Source organism: Bufo gargarizans, chromosome 11, assembly GCF_014858855.1.
Source record: "Bufo gargarizans isolate SCDJY-AF-19 chromosome 11, ASM1485885v1, whole genome shotgun sequence".
Taxonomy (NCBI): Eukaryota; Metazoa; Chordata; class Amphibia; order Anura; family Bufonidae; genus Bufo; species Bufo gargarizans.
Genome location: NC_058090.1, coordinates 87,251,555 through 87,274,191, shown reverse-complemented (window position 1 = coordinate 87,274,191; position 22,637 = coordinate 87,251,555). Strand labels below are relative to the sequence as shown.

At 46.3% G+C, this 22,637-nt stretch overlaps 1 protein-coding gene across 2 annotated transcripts in view; it reads left to right on the top strand.

Moving 5' to 3' along the window:
• The first annotated feature begins 367 nt into the window (after nt 1-367).
• Nucleotides 368-22,637, top strand: part of LOC122921613 (metastasis-associated protein MTA1-like) — a 73,674-nt gene continuing 51,404 nt past the window's right edge. For both annotated transcript variants that reach the window (XM_044271729.1, XM_044271728.1), the window contains exons 1-2: nt 368-718; nt 19,619-19,686. In XM_044271729.1, the coding sequence (XP_044127664.1) occupies nt 691-718; nt 19,619-19,686 (96 nt within the window). In that variant the 5' untranslated portion in view covers nt 368-690. The remainder of the gene's footprint in view (nt 719-19,618; nt 19,687-22,637) is intronic.

Below are 22,637 nucleotides of genomic sequence, written 5' to 3'. Positions count from 1 at the left end.
GCCATGTTGATTTTTTGCCGCAGTAGTCGCCATAACCTGAAATTTATGGTAAAATGGCCCCTATATCCTGCATTCATGTGGTAAGACGTGTGAATATTTTCTTAACTTTTATGACTGGCTGCTGACAACTTGATGTTTTGGAGGTGGTTTGTTGTCAGGACAGCTCCTGGACTCCCTTTGGTGTTTTATTTGCATTTCTTGCAGACATTTTCCCTCACACATTTGACAATGAGCCCCCCTGGTGATGAAACGTGACGGAAGACATGGGCACGGAGGGCTGGAGGAAGCGGGATGATGGCGGGGGGAGGGAAGAGGCTCGTAGTCAGTGACTGCTTCCTCCCCGGCCTCCTCCTCCTCCTCGCTCAGGACTCTGTTGATATTGCTGTTTCTTCTCGTCTCTGCTTCCTTCAAGCACATTGCCATCAGGAGGCAAGCACTGCCCCTTTAAATGCATCCTTTTCCCCTCCTCCTCCGCTGATCGATCCACCATTTTCCCCCCAAAGCTTGTAATCCCACCTGGAGGAAAAAAAAAAAAAAAGAAGGCGGATATTTATTTATTTATTTTTTTGGGGGAAGAATTGATCGTGGATTTTGGAGCTGAAGAGAAAGGGGCGCCCGGACTTGGAGTATAAAGTCGCCGGAGGTGGTGGGGGGGAGTCCTCTTCCTCCCTCCCTGCCTGCCAGCCAGCTATGGCTGCGAACATGTACAGGGTCGGAGGTAAGAGGAGCGGGATGCTGGGGAGGGAGTGCGGGGCCTGCGGGATGGCGCGCTCGGGAACTAGGTGCTGGCATCCACACTGCCCCTGCTGGAAGCAATTAGGCGCTGCTGCAGAACCTCTTGCCCCATTGTCACGTGGTTTATTACTAGGAATACATTGATTTATCATGGGCTCGGACAAATAGAGCCATCACGGGGGCTAATGTATGATGTAATGTAGGAGGGAGGCGGCTGTGTGAGGCCCGCAGCCTCCATAGTACATAGCTCCCCTCACATGTGGCGCACGCTGCGGCGCTATTAGTCGCAGCCCCGCCGTGTGGTGCGCCCTTTGTGGCAGCCTGTGCGCTGAGGGGAGGCGGCGGCGGCTCCTCTGCCCTCCCCGCCGTCTGCCCGCATCCCAGTCACGTCTGACAGCTCTGCCAAGGGGCTGCAAAAAACCGCTCCATGTTTATGCGTTTTTCCCCCTCTGTCTCGCTACTGGCTTATGGGGGAGGTAATGAGGCTGCAGTCAACATGGCGAGGGAAGGGGCTGTGTGACACAAAAGAGCCTGGAAGACACCACAGGCGGTGGGCAGAATGGGGGCTGTGGTGGCGTCCATGGTGGGCATACTAGGAGCTGTGGTGGTGGGCATATTGGGAGCTGCGGTGGCGTCTATGGTGGGCAGACTGGGAGCTGTGGTGGTGGGCATATTGAGAGCTGCGGTGGCGTCTATAGTGGGCAGACTGGGAGCTGCGGTGGCGTGGTCCATGGTGGGCATACTAGAAGCTGTGGTGGTGGGCATATTGGGAGCTGCGGTGGCGTCCATGGCGGGCAGACTGGGAGCTGCGGTGGCGTGGTCCATGGTGGGCATACTAGAAGCTGTGGTGGTGGGCATATTGGGAGCTGCGGTGGCGTCCATGGCGGGCAGACTGGGAGCTGCGGTGGTGGGCATATTGAGAGCTGCGGTGGCGTCCATGGCGGGCAGACTGGGAGCTGCGGTGGCGTGGTCCATGGTGGGCATACTAAGAGCTGTGGTGGTGGGCATATTGGGAGCTGCGGTGGCGTTCATGGCGGGCAGACTGGGAGCTGCGGTGGCGTGGTCCATGGTGGGCATACTAGGAGCTGTGGTGGTGGGCATATTGGGAGCTGCGGTGGCGTTCATGGTGGGCAGACCGCGGGAGCCCTGCTGGGGGTCCTCCATGGTGCAGACCGCGGGAGCTCTGCTGGGGGTCCTCCCATGGAGCAGACCGCGGGGGCTCTGCTGGGGGTCCTCCATGGGGCAGACCGCGGGGGCTCTGCTGGGGGTCCTCCCATGGAGCAGACCGCGGGGGCTCTGCTGGGGGTCCTCCCATGGAGCAGACCGCGGGGGCTCTGCTGGGGGTCCTCCCATGGAGCAGACCGCGGGGGCTCTGCTGGGGGTCCTCCCATGGAGCAGACCGCGGGGGCTCTGCTGGGGGTCCTCCCATGGAGCAGACCGCGGGGGCTCTGCTGGGGGTCCTCCCATGGAGCAGACCGCGGGGGCTCTGCTGGGGGTCCTCCCATGGAGCAGACCGCGGGGGCTCTGCTGGGGGTCCTCCCATGGGGCAGACCGCGGGGGCTCTGCTGGGGGTCCTCCCATGGGGCAGACCGCGGGGGCTCTGCTGGGGGTCCTCCCATGGGGCAGACCGCGGGGGCTCTGCTGGGGGTCCTCCCATGGGGCAGACCGCGGGGGCTCTGCTGGGGGTCCTCCCATGGGGCAGACCGCGGGGGCTCTGCTGGGGGTCCTCCCATGGGGCAGACCGCGGGGGCTCTGCTGGGGGTCCTCCCATGGGGCAGACCGCGGGGGCCCTGCTGGGGGTCCTCCATGGGCAGACCGCGGGGGCCCTGCTGGGGGTCCTCCATGGGGCAGACCGCGGGGGCCCTGCTGGGGGTCCTCCATGGGGCAGACCACGGGGGCCCTGCTGGGGGTCCTCCATGGGGCAGACCGCGGGGGCCCTGCTGGGGGTCCTCCATGGGGCAGACCGCGGGGGCCCTGCTGGGGGTCCTCCATGGGGCAGACCGCGGGGGCCCTGCTGGGGGTCCTCCATGGGGCAGACCGCGGGGGCCCTGCTGGGGGTCCTCCATGGGGCAGACCGCGGGGGCCCTGCTGGGGGTCCTCCATGGGGCAGACCGCGGGGGCCCTGCTGGGGGTCCTCCATGGGGCAGACCGCGGGGGCCCTGCTGGGGGTCCTCCATGGGGCAGACCGCGGGGGCCCTGCTGGGGGTCCTCCATGGGGCAGACCGCGGGGGCCCTGCTGGGGGTCCTCCATGGGGCAGACCGCGGGGGCCCTGCTGGGGGTCCTCCATGGGGCAGACCGCGGGGGCCCTGCTGGGGGTCCTCCATGGGGCAGACCGCGGGGGCCCTGCTGGGGGTCCTCCATGGGGCAGACCGCGGGAGCAGATGCAGTGTGAAGCTGTGATGATGTATGTGGGAGCAGACATGGTGTTGTGTTGATGTCCATGGGGAAGATACAATGTTGCGGTATGGAGCTGTTCGTGAGGGCAGAAGGTCAGAAGGACTTTCCTCCTTACCACTTGCTTGCAGATGCTTGTTTGGGCTTTCAGGCTGAAAAATGGCAGAGGAGTGCCCCAGTTTCTGCATTGGTTGTTTGAGGACCTACAAATTTTCTGTGCAGGATATCCTCAGTCTACTGGTCCGGGAGAGCGTCATTATTGGCAAGCACACCTGGTGATGAGAACAATGGAGAAAAATGTGGAAAGTTCATTGTATGTGCACCATGTGTTGTGATTCCAGGAGTCCTCCATGTTGTGCTGGTAGACCTTCATCCTGGATGGTGTATGGGGCAGGTCCTGTGTCGGTATGGTCAGACGAAAACCTCTAGACAGCATCCTCCCTGCAGATGACCCTATCCACAGCACTTCAGTATGGCTGTGTCCATGTTAGGGGGTGCTCTACATCAGGGTTCCTCAGCTCCAGTCCTCAGGGCCCACCTGCCGGTCATGTTTTTGGGATTCCCTTACTATTGATAAGAACTTGCCTCAGGTAATTGTGGGATATTCTTAAATCATGACCGGCAGGTGGGCCATGAGGGCTGGAGTTGCTCTACAATAGTGGGCACAATTCTAGACAGCACCCCGACAAAGTCTCTGGGAGTGACTTCTGTCCGTATCCACACGTCCATTCCACGGCCCTGCAAAAAAGGGCCGCAGGTTGGGCATTCCTGCCGTAGACAGAGGACAAAAGCCACCTGAACCTGCCAATTTTGGCAGGATCGGACACCAGTATTGTGTATGGGGGAACTTCAACCATTCTCAGAAAAGTTGCTCCCAGATAATACTTGCATTTTCCATGGAATTTACTACGACAGATATAACCAAGAGAGGTGACCGGTCCTCTTTTCTTACACCGGATAATGATATAAATGCAACGCGTTTCAGTCCCCATTCGGGATCTTCATCAGACACTGGAAGGTCCCAGCCTAGGATTGATGTGGAGTTGCTTCTGTGGCATAAAGTAAATTTTAGCAATTTATTAGCAGTTGATACTATTTGGATTTAAAAAGAACTGCATACCAGTAGTTCTGTCTCCACTCATGGAAGAAGAGCCGAGATGAACATTATGAGCGATATGCCATCAATGTCAGAGGTGCGGGTCTCGCGTCTGAGATCAACTGTTATCTCCAGAATAGGACCCCCGAAGTGAACAGAGATGAGGCGTGCATTTGCAGAGGTCTGCTTTTTGTGTCAGTCCCATAACAGTGTGCTCTCCTTCACTTCGGGGGCTCTGTCCTCTAGATAGGTGCGGGTCCCACCTCTGGGACCCGCTCCTATCTGACATTGATGGGCCAACTCCTATTGGGCTAATATTGATCAAGCTCACCCTATCCTTGTACCTATGTGCGTCACAGCTCCTGGTGAGCCCTAAAACAGACTTTTTTTTTCTCGGCCTCCCATTCTCGGCAGTGATTGCGCCCGGTAGATCTGACGTCAGTCACGCCGAGCCCTATTCTACATATGTTGTTCAGTGTTTGGCGGCAGAATTTGTAATGGGATCATTTGGTTTACTTGATTTGCTGAATGTAATCAAGCGGCTCCTAATTCCTGCATATTGTTTGCGGCACAAAATCTCTGCATAATTACCTGAAGCTTTTATACGTTTTTGTGAAATTTGCATTGTTTAGCCGCGAGGCGAGGAAAGGCCGGGTATGTTGTGTGCATTAGAATTTCAATGTTGTTTAAATCATCCCATTGTGCGGTGGGTGATGTCCTACATCGCAGGGAGGCGGCACACTTTTATCCGGCATGATTGTGATAATCACACAACTGCTTGATTGCATCGGCACGTGGATAAATACCGTCTGAAAAGCGGGATTACGGCTATTTTCTAATCGTTAGTAGTTACTTGGTCGCATCTTCCGTCCAGCAGAAAGGATATCTGCATTTGATCAACTGAAGTAACGAGTTACCGGCACGTGACCAAAATAGAGATGGCTTCCACGTGCGCAACGCGATTTTCTCGCTCAATCTCTAGAGATGGCTATTCTTGCCCAGGATACGGACAAGAATAGGACATGTTCTATAAATTGCAGAATGGACATATACAGTTGCAATAAAAAGTATGTGAACCCTTTGGAATGATATGGATTTCTGCACAAATTGGTCATAAAATGTGATCTGATCTTCATCTAAGGGCTCTTTCACACTTGCGTTCTTGTCTTCCGGCATAGAGTTCCGTCGTCGGGGCTCTATGCCGGAAGAATCCTGATCAGTTTTATCCTAATGCATTCTGAATGGAGTGAAATCCGTTCAGGATGCATCAGGATGTCTTCAGTTCAGGACCGGAACGTTTTTTGGCCGGAGAAAATACCGCAGCATGCTGCGCTTTTTGCTCCGGCCAAAAATCCTGAAGACTTGCCGCAAGGCCGGATCTGGAATGAATGCCCATTGAAAGGCATTGATCCGAATCCGGCCTTAAGCTAAACGTCGTTTCGGCGCATTGCCGGATCCGACGTTTAGCTTTTTCTCAATGGTTACCATGGCTGCCGGGACGCTAAAGTCCTGACAGCCATGGTAAAGTGTAGTGGGGAGTGGGGGAGCAGTATACTTACCGTCCGTGCGGCTCCAGAGTGACGTCAGGGCGCCCCAAGCGCATGGATCATGTGATCGCATGGGGCGCTCTGACGTCACTCTGGAGCGCCCCGGGAGCTGCACGGGCGGTAAGTATACTGCTCCCCCGCTCCTACTATGGCAACCAGGACTTTAATAGCGTCCTGGCTGCCATAGTAACACTGAAAGCATTTTGAAGACGGATCCGTCTTCAAATGCTTTCAGTACACTTGCGTTTTTCCGGATCCGGCGTGTAATTCCGGCAAGTGGAGTACACGCCGGATCCGGACAACGCAAGTGTGAAAGAGGCCTAAGTCACAACAATAGACAATCAGTCTGCTTAAACTAATAACACACAAAGAATTAGGCTCCTTTCACACCTGCGTTCAGGTGTCCGCTCGTGAGCTCCGTTTGAAGGGGCTCACGAGCGGCCCTGAACGCAGCCGTCTGGCCCTAATGCATTCTCAGTGGAGGCAGATCCACTGAGAATGCATCCGTCTGCCAGCGCTCAGCCTCCGCTCAGTGAGCGGACACCTGAACGCTGCAAGCAGCGTTCGGGTGTCCGCCTGGCCGTGCGGAAGCGAGCGGATCCGTTCCGACTTACAATGTAAGTCAATGGGGACGGATCCGCTTGAAGATGACACCATATGGCTCAATCTTCAAGCGGATCCGTCCCCCATTGACTTTCAATGTAAAGTCGGAACGGATCCGCTCAGGCTACTTTCAGACTTAGAAAATTTTTCTAAGTTCTAATGCAGACGGATCCGTTCTGAACGGAGCCACCGTCTGCATTAATATGAGCGGATCCGTTCAGAACGGATCCGATCGAACGCAAGTGTGAAAGTAGCCTAACATGTTACCATGTTTTTATTGAACACACCATGTAAACATTCACAGTGCAGGTGGAAAAAGTATGTGAACCCTTGGATTTAATAACTGGTTGAACCTCCTTTGGCAGCAATAACTTCCACCAAACGTTTCCTGTAGTTGCCGATCAGACGTGCACAACGGTCAGGAGTAATTCTTGACCATTCCTCTTTACAGAACTGTTTCAGTTCAGCAATATTCTTGGGATGTCTGGTGTGAATCGCTTTCTTGAGGTCATGCCACAGCATCTCAATCTGGTTGAGGTCAGGACTCTGACTGGGCCACTCCAGAAGGCGTATTTTCTTCTGTTTAAGACATTCTGTTGTTGATTTACTTCTATGCTTTGGGTCGTTGTCCTGTTGCAGCACCCATCTTCTGTTGAGCTTCAGCTGGTGGACAGATGGCCTTAAGTTCTGCTGCAAAATGTCTTGATAAACTTGGGAATTCATTTTTCCTTCGATGATGGCAATCCGTCCAGGCCCTGACGCAGCAAAGCAGCCCCAAACCATGATGCCCCCACCACCATACTTCACAGTTGGGATGAGGTTTTGATGTTGGTGTGCTGTGCCTCTTTTTATCCACACATAGTGTTGTGTGTTTCTTCCAAACAACTCAACTTTGGTTTCATCTGTCCACAGAATATTTTGCCAGTACTGCTGTGGAACATCCAGGTGCTCTTGTGCAAACTGTAAACGTGCAGCAATGTTATTTTTTTTTTGGGACAGCAGTGGCTTCCTCTGTGGTATCCTCCCATGAAATCCATTCTTGTTTAGTGTTTTACGTATCGTAGATTCGCTAACAGGGATGTTAGCATATGCCAGAGACTTTTGTAAGTCTTTAGCTGACACTCTAGGATTCTTCCTCACCTCATTGAGCAGTCTGCGCTGTGCTCTTGCAGTCATCTTTACAGGACGGCCTCTCCTAGGGAGAGTAGCAGCAGTGCGGAACTTTCTCCATTTATAGACAACTTGTCTTACCGTGGACTGATGAACAGCAAGGCTTTTGGAGATACTTTTATAACCCTTTCCAGCTTCATGCAAGTCAACAATTCTTAATCGTAGGTCTTCTGAGAACTCTTTTGTGCGAGGCATCATTCACATCAGGCAATGCTTCTTGTGAAAAGCAAACCCAGAACTGGTGTGTGTTTTTTATAGGGCAGGACAGCTGTAACCAACACCTCCAATCTCATCTCATTGATTGGACTCCAGTTGGTTGACACCTCACTCCAATTAGCTCTTGGAGATGTCATTAGTCTAGGGGTTCACATACTTTTTCCACCTGCACTGTGAATGTTTACATGGTGTGTTCAATAAAAACATGGTAACATGTAATTCTTTGTGTGTTATTAGTTTAAGCAGACTGTGATTGTCTATTGTTGTGACTTAGATGATCAGATCACATTTTACATTTTGCAACTGTAGGTGACGTCCGTGTGCAGTTTTTTTGCAGGCTGTACTGTCCCTAAAAAATGCCGATCGGACACAAAGGCGGAATACAGTTGTGTGTTGGAGGCCTAACGTGCTGGAGTTTTCAGCCTGCTGCTGGTTGCAGTGTGGAGGGTATATTTGGCTGATGTGAGGCCTAACCTGATGAATCGTCAGTTTGTCTGGGCATGGTCCTGTGTAATTATGTCGGACAGAAATACATTTTGAAACCTGATTGGTTTACCTCTTGCCTGTGGCTTCTGGGATCTACTGGTGCTTGCTTATCGTTATGACCATCTTTCTAAAATATTAATGTTTCGGTATATGCTGAATAAAACCATAGCTTTAACCCCTTTTTGACTGCCTAATGTAAAAATAAGTCGGCGATCAGGTGTTTGAAGATGGCGCCAGCTCATGGGTTACATAACCGCTGGGAGGCAACAGCAGACACCTGGGGATAATGTATGCGATCGGCGATAACAATAATCGCACACATTTAACCCCTCAGATGACCATGACATCTGTGAGCTCAAAAACCAAACGTGTGCACCGGCTCCCCCTAGGGAGGATGGGGGGCGCAGGATGGTGTGTGCTGCAGCCTCGGAGGCTGCCGCACATAGGTTCTATGGCAGAGCTCCATAGGAACACATTGTTTCTCTCAGACGCTAATGCATTAGCATTGGAGCCTATGAGCATTTCAATCTAATGATTATTCAAGTTCCCTAGGGGAACCATTAAAAACTATAAACATTCAAGTCACCCCCTTTTCCCAAAATAAAAATACATAAACAATAAAAAAATAAAGCCAATGGGTATCGCCATGTGTGAAAATGCCGTACTTTTAAAATATAAAATTATCCCATACTGTGAAACGAAAGTCAAAATGACCTATTCACTGGTTTTATTGGTCACTTCACCCCCACAATTTTTTTTTTTGAAAAAGTGATCAAAAAGTTGCACATACTCTAAAACGTTATCAATAAAAATTACAGATCATCCCACGAGCAATGAGCCCTCACACAGCACAAAGGTTATGGGGGGTTTTGATATGGCGACGCAAAGTAAAAATTTTGGGGGAAAAAATATTTTTTTTCAGTATTAAAACGTAGGAAAAACTATACATATGTGGCATCGTTGTAATCATACTGACTCAGAGAATGAACGTAACAACAGGACAGTTTTACTGCATAGAAAACGGTGTAAGGATAAAACCCATAAAACTGTGGTGGAGTATATATATATATTTGAAGAAGGCTCATGTTTAGAGCCGAAACGTTGCACCACCTGGGTGAATAAAAGGTTCACTTGCTTTTATCCATTGGAGTGCCGTTCTTTTTTCTGGATCCGTTTATTGGGGTAAGAAGTCTATTCCCCGGGGACGTGCACCCAAACCTTGTTTCTTGAGCCAGTGCCGCCATTTTTCTTCAAAAAAAAAATAAAAAAATATATATATACACATATACAGTACAGACCAAAAGTTTGGACACACCTTCTCATTCAAAGAGTTTTCTTTATTTTCATGACTATGAAAATTGTAGATTCACACTGAAGGCATCAAAACTATGAATTAACACATGTGGAATTATATACATAACAAAAAAGTGTGAAACAACTGAAAATATCTCATATTCTAGGTTCTTCAAAGTAGCCACCTTTTGCTTTGATTACTGCTTTGCACACTCTTGGCATTCTCTTGATGAGCTTCAAGAGGTAGTCACCTGAAATGGTTTTCACTTCACAGGTGTGCCCTGTCAGGTTTAATAAGTGGGATTTCTTGCCTTATAAATGGGGTTGGGACCATCAGTTGCGTTGTGGAGAAGTCAGGTGGATACACAGCTGATAGTCCTACTGAATAGACTGTTAGCTGCTTTGTATTCTTGCCAAGAATAAAGCAGCTAAGTAAAGAAAAACGAGTGGCCATCATTACTTTAAGAAATGAAGGTCAGTCAGTCCGAAAAAATTGGGAAAACTTTGAAAGTGTCCCCAAGTGCAGTCACAAAAACCATCAAGCGCTACAAAGAAACTGGCTCACATGCGGACCGCCCCAGGAAAGGAAGACCAAGAGTCACCTCTGCTGCGGAGGATAAGTTCATCCGAGTCACCAGCCTCAGAAATCGCAGGTTAACAGCAGCTCAGATTAGAGACCAGGTCAATGCCACACAGAGTTCTAGCAGCAGACACATCTCTAGAACAACTGTTAAGAGGAGACTGTGTGAATCAGGCCTTCATGGTAGAATATCTGCTAGGAAACCACTGCTAAGGACAGGCAACAAGCAGAAGAGACTTGTTTGGGCTAAAGAACACAAGGAATGGACATTAGACCAGTGGAAATCTGTGCTTTGGTCTGATGAGTCCAAATTTGAGATCTTTGGCTCCAACCACCGTGTCTTTGTGCGACGCAGAAAAGGTGAACGGATGGACTCTACATGCCTGGTTCCCACCGTGAAGCATGGAGGAGGAGGTGTGATGGTGTGGGGGTGCTTTGCTGGTGACACTGTTGGGGATTTATTCAAAATTGAAGGCATACTGAACCAGCATGGCTACCACAGCATCTTGCAGCGGCATGCTATTCCATCCGGTTTGCGTTTAGTGAGACCATCATTTATTTTTCAACAGGATAATGACCCCAAACACACCTCCAGGCTGTGTAAGGGCTATTTGACCATGAAGGAGAGTGATGGGGTGCTGCGCCAGATGACCTGGCCTCCAAAGTCACTGGACCTGAACCCAATCGAGATGGTTTGGGGTGAGCTGGACCGCAGAGTGAAGGCAAAAGGGCCAACAAGTGCTAAGCATCTCTGGGAACTCCTTCAAGACTGTTGGAAGACCATTTCAGGTGACTACCTCTTGAAGCTCATCAAGAGAATGCCAAGAGTGTGCAAAGCAGTAATAAAAGCAAAAGGTGGCTACTTTGAAGAACCTAGATATGACATATTTTCAGTTGTTTCACACTTTTTTGTTATGTATATAATTCCACATGTGTTAATTCAAAGTTTTGATGCCTTCAGTGCGAATCTACAATTTTCATAGTCATGAAAATAAAGAAAACTCTTTGAATGAGAAGGTGTGTCCAAACTTTTGGTCTGTACTGTATGTATATATATATATATATAATTTTTTTATTTAATCCACCCCATTTGGAATTTTTATTCCCGCTTCCCACTACATTGTATGCAACTGTAAATGTTGACATTAGGAAGTACAACTTGTCTCGCAAAAAACAACGGCTATGTGAATGGAAAAATAAAGAAGGCAGGGAGTGGAAAATGGCTTTGTCCTGAAGGGGTTATCTAACCCCTAAAATGCCCGGGCCCCTCACAGATTAATGCATGAATCATGCCTCTGTATGTGGACACGTGGTTGCTCTTCTCCATACAGATTCATTGTTTCTGGGCCCATGTAAAGGGTTCTTTTGGGTATCCTGGTAGGATATTGGTGGCTGACAGTCCACGTATCTATCTTGAAGCTTCTGTGCTGTATCTACCGGGATCACTGTAAAAGCTGATGCCGGCGGATTAACCCCTTCTATGCCGCGGTCCGTGCTGACTGCGACATATAAGGGGTTTGTGTCGGGTGAGTGATCGCATTGAGTCCCCGCGCTGCTGTGGCAGGGACCTGATGCGTCACAAGGCAGCCCGATGCCATGCAGAGGCTGCCCATTGCCCTGCACGGCATTGGGAAGTGCCTTCTACGGGTGCCCAGGAGATCCAGCCCCAGGCCCGTCTCCCAGGCAACCTGTTAGTGTATGACTCAGTGTCATACACAACAGGCAATGCATTACAATACAGATGTGATATAATGCATTGCAGAGGGGATCAGACCCCCAAAAGTGAATGTCATAAATAAAGAAAAAAAAATTGTGTTTTTAATAAAATTAATAAAGTAAAAAAACTGCACATATTTGGTATCGCCGCGTCCGCAATGACCGGCTCTATAAATTTATCACATGATCCACCCTGTCTGATAAACACCATAAAAAAAAAAGTGCTAAAAAAGACTTTTTTTCACCTTACATCACAAAAAGTGCAACACCAAGCGATCAAAAAGGTGTATGTCCCACAAAATGGTATTAAAAAAACCGTCACCTCATCCTGCAAAAAATGAGCCCCTACCTAAGAGAATCAGTCAAAAACTAAAAAAGCTATGGCTCTCAGAACATGGAGACACTAGTACAATAGCAGTTTTGAAAAAAAATTATGTTTTTAAAGTGAAATGCATAAAAAATATACATACAGATGAAACTTGAATTTTTTTATATTGTGCAAAGTTCATTTATTTCAGTAATGCAACTTAAAAGGTGAAACTAATGTGAGAGACTCATTACATGCAAAGTGAGATATTTCAAGTCTTTGTTATAATTTGGATGATTATGGCTTACAGCTTATGAAAACCCAAAGTCACAATTTTGAGGTACCCTTTGCTCAGGTGTTATGGATTAATTAGCTGACTAGTGTGACACTTTGAGCCTAGAATATTGAACCTTTTCACAAAACTCTAATTTTAAGCTGCATTAAAGGGGTTTTTGCAACACACAGTTTTATACTTACCTGCTCCCGACGCGCCGTCCACTTCCTGGTTTCGGCAATCGGCAGGGGGCGGGCTCCATCTTGATGTCTTCTCCTGGCCGCGCCGCGCGCTGTACCGAACGCGCACGCAGAGTCCGCTATTTTTGTCACATTACATCACAAAAATTGCAGCAGTAAGTGATCAAAAAGGCATATGTCCCCCCAAAATAGTACCAATTAGACAGTCAACTCATCCCGCAAAAAATGAGACCCTACCTAAGAGAATTGGTCAAAAAATTAAAAAGCTATGGATACACTAAAATATCATTATTTCGGTTTCAAAAAGGCTATTGTGTAAAACTTAAATAAGAAAAAGTAGACATATTAGGTATTGCCACGTCCGTAACGATCTGCGCTAGATAAGTCACATGACCTAATTCCTCCGGTAAACGCTGAAAAATAAAAAAATTAAAACTGTGCCAAAACATATTTTTTTATTTATGTTTTTTGGTTACCTTGCCTCACAAAAAACTTAATATAGAGCAATTAAAAATCATATATACCCCAAAATAGTAGCAATAAAACTGGCACCTTATCCCCTAGTTTCCAAAATGTGGTCACTTTTTAGAGTTTCTACTGTAGGGGTGCATCAGGGGGCTTCAAATGGGACATGGCATCTAAAAACCAGTTCAGCGAAACCTGCCTTCCAAAAACCATATGGTGTTACTTTCCTTCTGCGCCCTGCTGTGTGCCCGTACAGCAGTTTACGATCACATGTGGGGTGTTTCTGTAAACCGCAGAATCAGTATTCAAATATTGAGTTATATTTGACTGTTAACCCTTGCTTTGCTACTGGAAAAAATGGATTAAAATATAAAATCTGGCAAAAAAGTGAAATTCTGAAATTCCATCTCCATTTTCCATAAATTCTTGTGAAACATCTAAAGGGTTAACTAAGTTTGCAAAATCAGTTTTGTATACCTTGAGTGGTGTAGTTTCTAAAATTGGGTCATTTTTGGGTGGATTCTATTATGTAAGCCTCACAAAGTGACTTCAGACTTTAACTGGTGCTTAAAAAGTGCGTTTTGGTAATTTTCTGAAAAATGTCAAGATTTGCTTCTAAACTTCTAAAGCCTTCTAACGTCCCCCAAAAAATAAAATGTCATTTTTAAAATGATCCAAACATGAAGTAGACATATGGGGAATGTAAAGTAATTACTATTTTTGGAGGTATTACTATCTATTATAAGAGTAGAGAAATTTAAATTTGGAAATTTGCTAATTTTTCAAAATTTTTGCTAAAGTATATATTTTTTTTAAATGAATAAAAATGATTTTTTTAAACTCTTTTTTTGTCACTGTCATGAAGTACGATATGTGAGGAGAAAACAGTCTCAGAATGGCCTGTATTAGTAAAAGCGTTTTATAGTTCTTACCACAAAGTGACACTGGTCTGATTTGCAAAAAATGGTCTGGGCAGGAAGGTGAAAACAGGCCCGGGGTAGAAGGGGTTAACTTCTCATCCAGCTCGGGTGCGGTGGAGCCTTCCTCACCCCCATGTTGTACTTACATCTGATGTGTATGATAGTTGGATTGACTTCTTAAACTTGTTTGCATTTGCAGCAGTTTTTGTATTCTTGGACCACATTTGGGGGCGCCTCCCATGCATCCCCTACTACTGTATATCTCTCACCCTGAGAAATAATCTGCAGTTTAGTGTGCACAGCACCTATGCAGTAGTGTGTCGCCATGGTTACGCTCTATAAACCATGTGCATGTCCTGCAGTCCTTACTATCTGACCTCCTGAATGTTTGTGAAAAGTAGGGACTGGTAGAAAGGAACACAACTGCAGGATTGTGGTGCACAGGGGCACATCGGTCTGCATGGGAGCTGTAGACACGATACTGTATTAATCAAGATCATTAGCCAAGTAGCTTAATTTCATTTTGATGCTTTAGAGAAGTAAGATGTGTAAATAAGCTTTAAAATATAAGGGGGACGTAACTTTTTTTTTTTTTTAAATGATTGGTGCATTTATTCAATTTTGACCTAGACGTTTTATACAACTTTTGTACTTTCTAGACTATTTAAAGGGCTACAAAAAGATGGCTGCCCGGAGCCCACAATGAATACATCAAGCATTTCCTCAGATGGTTTCATGATAGATTCCTCTGACGGAAAAGTCTTACCTGTGCTGTAAAGTGGAAAATATAAATAAATAAATAAATATATACAGATATATATATATATATATATATATATATATATATATATATATATATGTATATGTGTATATGGTACTGGAAAATACTGCCTTTTGCGCTTTACTATACCGTAAGAAAAACTGTATACCACTATGTATGACCAGCCAGTAGATCTACAAGAGGAGGGGTTCATCATGTGCAAATTATTTTTTTTTTTTTTTTTTTTTTTTTTTTTTTTTTTTTTTTTTTACAATTATATTTAACTCATTTTGGGCTAAACATCATTTTTTCAATTGGTCTTTATTAAAACTATTGAGCCGTTTTGTCACAAAGCGTTAACTGTCTAGCTTTGTGATTATTATTTTTTTTTTTCACTTTCTGCCTGTCCTCTAATAACCCATATCTCTAATTATCTCTAATTTACTAAGTGGTGATAATGCTTAGGCCTGTATGACACCAGCAGATTATCTGAAAGACTTTCTGACCAATCACACACACACAGATCTTTTGTTATAGACAACAACTATTGGTCTGATAATCTGGTAGTGTAATACAGTCCTTATTGAAGCCATGTGTCTTTCAGTAACTGAGCTATAATGAGTGTTTATACGGTCAGAGAGCAGAGATAAGAAGCCGTCAGCTGAGCTGCCTGACAGAACAGAGAGAAAATTCAGATCCCTTTTTATTAGATCATCTCAGCTCTGTACAGGAAAAGGGCTCTGTATTTGTAATAAAGACCATTCCCAAAAATTATTTTTAGCTCAAAATAAGTACAATGCAATAATTAAAAAAAATAAAAATGCCCCCAAAGGTATACATAGCCTGTATTTTGTTGAGATTTATGTGATAGACCAACACAAAGTAGCAAATATGTGTGACGTGAAAAAAAAACCATAATCGTGGTTTTCCAAAATGTTAATAAATAAAAATGTGAAAAGTGTGGCGTGCATTTGTATTCAGTCCCCCTGTACTCTAATACCATAAAATCCAGTGTGACCAATTGTCTTCAGAAGTCGCCTAAATAGTAAATGGGTTTCTCCTGTGGGTAATATATTCTCAGTATACATACATTTGTTCTGTGAGGGCCTTAGTGCTTCCTTACTGAACATTAGTGATCAAACGGCATCATGAAAACCAAGGAGCACACCAGGCAGGTCAGGGATAAAGTTGTAGAGAAGTGTAAAGTGGGGTTAGATTATAAAAATAACTAGCTCTGAACATCTCATGGAGCACTGTTCAGTCCATCATCCGAAAATGGAAGGAGTATGGCACAACTACAAACCTACCAATACATGGCCGTCCATCAAAACTGACAGCCCAGGTAAGGAGAAGACTTTGGAGAAACAGCCAAGAGGCCCATGGTCACTCTGGAGGAGCTGCAGAGATGCACAACTCAGGTGGGAGAATCTGTCCACAGGACAACCATTAGTTGAGTGCCAAGAAGAAAGCTATTTTTGAAAGCAAACCATAAGAAGTCCTATTTCCCACAGGCCATGTAGAGGACACCGCAAACATCTGGAAAAAGGTGCTCTGGTCTGATGAGAACAACGTTGAACTTTTTGACCTAAATCCAAAAATGCTATGTGTGGGGGGAAACTAACACTGCACATCACCCTGAACACACCATCCCCACTGTGAAACATGGTGGCACCATCATGCTGTGGGGATGTTTTTCTTCAACAGGTACAGGGAAGCTGGTCAGAGTGGATGGGTAGATGGATCTAAATACAGAGCAATCCTGGAGGAAAACCTGGTAGAGGCTGCAGAAGACATCATACTGGGGCGAGGTTCACCCTACAGCCAGAGCTACAATGGAATGGTTTACATCAATACATATTCATGTTTTAGAATGGCCCAGTCACAGTCCAGACCTAAATGCCGTTGGGAATATGTGGCAAGACTTAAAAATTGCTGTTCACAGCCGCTCTCCAGCCAATCTGACTGAGCTTCAGTTATTTTGCAAAGAGGAATGGGCAAAAATGTCAGCCTCTAGATGTACAAAGCTGATGGAGACATGCCCCAAGACTTGCAGCTGTAATTGCTGCGGAAGGTGGTCCTACAAAGTACAGACTCTGGGGACTGAATATAAATGCACGCCACACTTTCCAGATTTTTATTTATTAAATATTTTGAACACCAAGTATCTTCTTTTCACCTCATACATACATGCCACTTTGTGTTGGTCTATCACATAAAATCCCGATAAAATACATTTAACTTTGTGGATGTAACGTGGAAAAGAGCAAGGGGTATGAAGACTTTTTCATGGCACTGTACATAACCTTATTCTTAAATTGGTTATGCAGCTTAGGAGCCAACAACCTTAATAACCCCAATCTGTGCCCAATAAAAAAAATATATTACCTGTCCACCATCCCACTGTGCCGACATACCGTTAAGGAGCCACTTGGACCACTCCAGAAGCAAGGTTTTGCAAAACCTATCAAAAATGTTGGTGCAAGCAGCAGAAGTCTTCATGGATTTATCGGGAGCTGATTTATGGGATTAATATACACTCGCCTACTAAAAAAAATACGGTTCCAAGAAGTAGTTGAAATTGAATAAAAAAAAAATTGTGTTTAATGTAACGATGATATATGTATGTGATTTACAATATTAGAGGGAAAGGATGAGTTTATTGGGAAACTCTACAATAGAAAGCAGGCTCTAGTGTCCTGTGGGGCCTCCTCTAGCCTGGATACAGGATGAGATATGGTTGGACATAGAGGCATACAGTTTCTGTAAGTATCCGGCAGCACACTTACCCACAGATGATGCAGCTGGGCCTGTAGATCCTGCACACTGGTAGGTTGCAGAAGCTGGAGTCCCAGCTGGTCTCATAAATGCTTGATTTGGCGATAAATCTGGAGACCGGAGAGGACAGACATTACTGGGAAACCCTTGCTGTGTGTGGTGAGCCTTATCCTGCTGAAAAATGCCAGTTGGAAGCCTACCATGAAAGGGAACACATGAGGCTGCAGGATGTCCCAAAATATCACTGAGCTGTTAGGGTCCCTTGTATCACTACTAGGGGGTGACTGACTGTCATGTGTGATGGCTCCCCGTGATCATTTGGAGGAGTCGCTCAACAGCAAAAACAGGATTGAAGCTCTCACCATGAGGCCTCCATACTGGAACCCGATCATTGTGGGATCCCAAACAGAACCTGGATTTGGGGTTAAAGACAGTATGGTTCCAGTCTATAGCGGTCCAGGTTTCTAGTTCACAACACCAGTACAAATGAAGAAAATGGGGGCAGGCTGTCAATGGCAGACATGTAATGGATGCCTTGACACCAAATTTCCTTCTGCCAAGCGCCTTGAAATGGTCCAGGCAGAGACTGGTGTGTAATGAAATGAAGTGTTTGGATGGTGGACAATGAAATTGTGGGAGCTGCTTGTGCTTGTCGGTGGATCAAACAATCCAATCTACTCGTGGTCTGGCTGGGCCGTCCAGACCCTGTTTGCTGTGTGTGTCCATGTCCTAACGTAACCACTGCTCCCAACAGATAGGTCTGAGTGACCCTATATGGCAGTAAATTCCCCCAAATGACAGCCATGCTTCTCTGTCTAATGATGGAAGTCTGTCAACAGGGCAACACAGTTAGCAGTCAGTGATCTCTCACCAAGAGGTACACTACTCAAAAGTAGCCTCTGAGAGCCTTTTAATAGGGGGTGGGGAGAGGAACACTTTGACGCCCTCTTGTGGTGAGACCCAGTGTCTAATCCGACTAGACCTGTAATCTGTTACACATCTGCCTGAGACAGAAATGCATGCAGAGATTTGAAGCAATCCAATATTTCTATCTGGTGTTATTTTTTTGTCAATGGGTGCATTATAGGACGTTGTTTTGTGTGAAGCAGTGTGTTGTGTATTCTTTGATACTGCAGTGTTTTCCCCTTTTAGTTACGACTATTTTGTTACTTGCCGGAGTAAATGTTATTTAAACTTTGGGTCTCCTCCAATCTTTCTAATATAATAGGCTTTTCCAGTATGAAATCGATAGCATCCTTAAAGGGATTGTCACCTACACACTATGTCTGTGTGTCCCACCACTGGCTCCCTATACCCCCAGGGACCCCCTAGAACGGGTTTCCTGAGCCCCCCGTTTCTCCATGAGGAGTCTGAATAATCTGGCAATTTGAGCATTGTCTACCATATGATGGAGACAGCAGAGGACATTGCAGGAACGGGGGTCCAGCGTTCAAGTGATCACCGGGGGTTCTTATCTCATAGCTAGATGATAAATGTCCATTGCCGCTCCCTCTGCACTTTGATTCACCGAGCCATTGGTGATATGAGATTTTCACTGCCTGGCCTTGTCAATCAAAGTGGAGAGGGCGTGACAGAGCAGTGCCTCTAGGTGTAATGGCAACGCCCCCGAGGATCCCCAAGGCTCATTTGCATATATTAAAACATCATTTTTCTCAGTAATGTGGGCAAATGTGAAGATGGGACCAACGCAGATGCCTTCAGCTGCCAAGTGCACACGTACCAGGTCAGCCAGTGTCATAGGTACAAATCTGCTGACAGATGCCCTTTAAAGTGTCCGTAAACCTACCATAGCTGTCAGTGAGTCCTCCCTCCCCCCCATGTGTCAGGGTGACTTTGTTATTTAGTATGTGGGCTCCTGGATGAGGGGGGAGCCAGTCATACATTTAGCCTGCAGCGACCCCTAGTTGGAAAATTATAGTAGTGCGCATTGACCCGGTGATCATATATCATAGATGATTTCTGTTTGTAGATGGAGTCTCTCATGTTTCCAAAATGTGCAACATTTACCTGCATCTTCCGTCCTCCATTATGATACGTATCGTTCTTGTGTATTTTTCAGATTATGTTTACTTTGAAAACTCTTCAAGCAACCCTTTCTTGATAAGAAGAATAGAGGAACTTAACAAGGTAAGTGGTACCTACCTTATGATGCTGCATGTATTCCCTACTAGAAATCTGTTACGTCTCCCTGTATAAGGAGGACAGGCCTTGGAGCAGGAGTCTAAGGCCCCTTGCAGATGAACGTGTCCGAATGCGTTCAGTGAAAACTGCGCGATTTCGCAAGCAAGTCCATTCAGTTTTGTTTGTGATATCGTTCAGTTTTTATCGCGCGCACAATGCGTTTTGCACGCGCGTGATAAAAAAACGGAATGTTTACAAACAACTTCTCTTAGCAACCACCAGTGAAAAACGCATCTGCACTTGCTTGCGGATGCGATGTGATTTTCACGCAGCCCCATTTACTTCTATGGGGCCAGCGTTGCGTGAAAATCACAGAATATAGAACCTGCGGCTTTTTTTTTTTTTTTTTTTTTTCACGCAACGCACAAGTGATGCGTCAAAACCAACGCTCATGTACACAGACCCGTTGAAATGAATGGCTCAAGATTCCTTGCAGGCGCATTGCGTTCGCATCACGCATTGCACCCAGCGGAATACTTGCTCGTGGCCTAAGAGTGCAGCCAGACGTAGTGGATTCTCTCCTGCAGGTCTTACTGCAGATTTAGGGCTCGTTCACACTAATGTATTTTGCGTTCCGTATACGGACCGTTTTCTGCGTTCCATATACGGAACCATTCATTTCAATGGGTTTGCAAAAGATGTGGACAGCACTCTGTTGCTCCGTTCCGTGGCCCCGCTAAAATTATCCTGTCCTATTCTTGTCTGTTTTGCGGACAAGAATAGGCATTTCTATAATGGCCTCCTGTTCCGTTACGCAAATTGTGGAAGGCACATGGGTGGCATTCGTTTTTTGCGGATCCGCAATTTGTGGACCGCAAAAAAAAACTACACTGTCATGTCAACGATCGCTTACTGTGGATTTTACCCTATGAGTTGTAGAGGGTGGAAATCCGCCACCTAAATTGACTGGCTGTAGATTTATTATTTTTTTCCCCCCAGTTTTCTTAATTTCATCCACTTTGCTGGTACTGTAAAACGAGGCGGATCTGCATGTGGCACAGGTCCCTTGTGGCTGTGCCCTAAAGGGATCTTCAAATGCAGATCTGTTGCACACATTTCTCCAACTATCAGTTCATCCTTCCACATTGTCCCATTTTGACTGCAGGTATGTGGATTTAATGGGGAGTAAAATTCTGCATCAGATCTCCGCTGTGTGAATTCACTCTTAGGCCTCTTTCACACTGGCGTGTGCGCCCCGTGGTTATGCTGCGGGCCGCAATGCACGAGTACAGTCCGTAGGGCAGTACTTGAATGGGTCCGCGATCCGGCCGTTCCGCAAAAAGATAGGAACGGAAGTACGGGACGAAACCCCACGGAAGCACTCCGTAGTGCTTCCGCAGGGTTCCGTTCCGCACCATTCCGCATCTCAGGATTTGCAGACCCATTCAAGTGAATAGGTCCGCATCTATGCCCACGGAACGGCACCCGTGTATTGCGGATCCACAAATGCGGTCCGCAATACGGCAACGGGGCGCACATGCCAGTGTGAAAGAGGCCTTGGGCCAATGTGTATTTTCTGTGCAGATTTTGCCATGGTAAAGCCGAAGGGTAATGCAGTACCAGCTAATTAGATGATATTTTTAAATTCTCCTGTAGACGGTCTGGAAATTCTCTGTGTAAATTGACCTGTGGAATCTGCAGCAGGTCAGCTGTGTGTGCGGATTTTCAGTGCGGATCTCGCGCTTTGTAATGATCTTGGGGAAATCCACATTGAAATCGGCATGTTAACATGTGGACGCAGACAAATCTGCATAAACTACGCTGGGGTGTGCATGTACCCTTAGGCAGTAGGTGCCTATGAGGTGTATTTTTATATATATTTTTTTTCATCAGATCTGAGTTGGTGAACAAATCCAGACCTTTTTTTTTTTGTGGCCTTCGCCTCTCTACATTGAAAAAGGATGACGCCCCCTATGAATATTTCTTGGATGTGCATCTGCACTGCAGGTCGACTTCCACTGCACGGGGATAGATTTGATAAACGGGGCCCCCTGTTTGCTGCGTTCACATCTGCACACTGACCTAATTCACCATCAAAAAGATTCACCCAAAGTAAAAGGCGTACGTGCCTATAGCAACCAATTACATTGCTGCTTTTATTTTAAATTTTTTTCTACAAAAGGCATAAGGCAGAGGAGAGAGGGATTCTGATTGGCTGCTGTTAGTTTGATAAATTGTGCAAATCTGAATTGTTGAATGATAATGTGTTCATGTGCACTTTGGATATGATTATTAATATGTGATGAGCAGTCTGTGACTTCCATAGAGCGCAGTAGCTGGATGGTGCCTGCTAGGTATTAATGTATGGCAGGGGGTCATGGTCCTGATCATGCCTTTGTCTGCTTCGCATGCCCATGTAATAGGAGAAGATGTGAGATTAGCGCTGCGGGGGCTTCTGTAGATTGACCTGATGTGCCCTGGTAACTGGTTCATAGATATGTGTGAACTATGGTTCATCTTTAAAGTGGCTCTCTGGGGCTCTAGCTAAAATCAGTTTCAGCTAACATGTGGAAGGAAAAGAATTTCGGCAGTACTTACCCTTCTGAGCGGATCCTTTTCCATTCAGAATTCATTAGGGCAAAACTGATCTGTTTTGGACCGCTTGTGAGGGCCCTGAACAGATCTCGCAAACGGAAAGCCAAAACGCGAGTGTGAAAGCAGTCTTAAAGGGAATGTGTGACCAAACATTTTTTTTTTCTGCCAGTTAAAACCAGATAGTGACACAGATCTGTTTTCTAATCAGTTTTTTTTTTCTCTGATATTATTATTATTATTATTATTATTATTATTATTATTATTATTTATTATTTGGTGTCCTAAACATGGTTGTGGGGCACCCATCTTGCCTGAGCTTTATGCTATACAGCAGTCACCATGGGCCATAGACTCAGTAAACT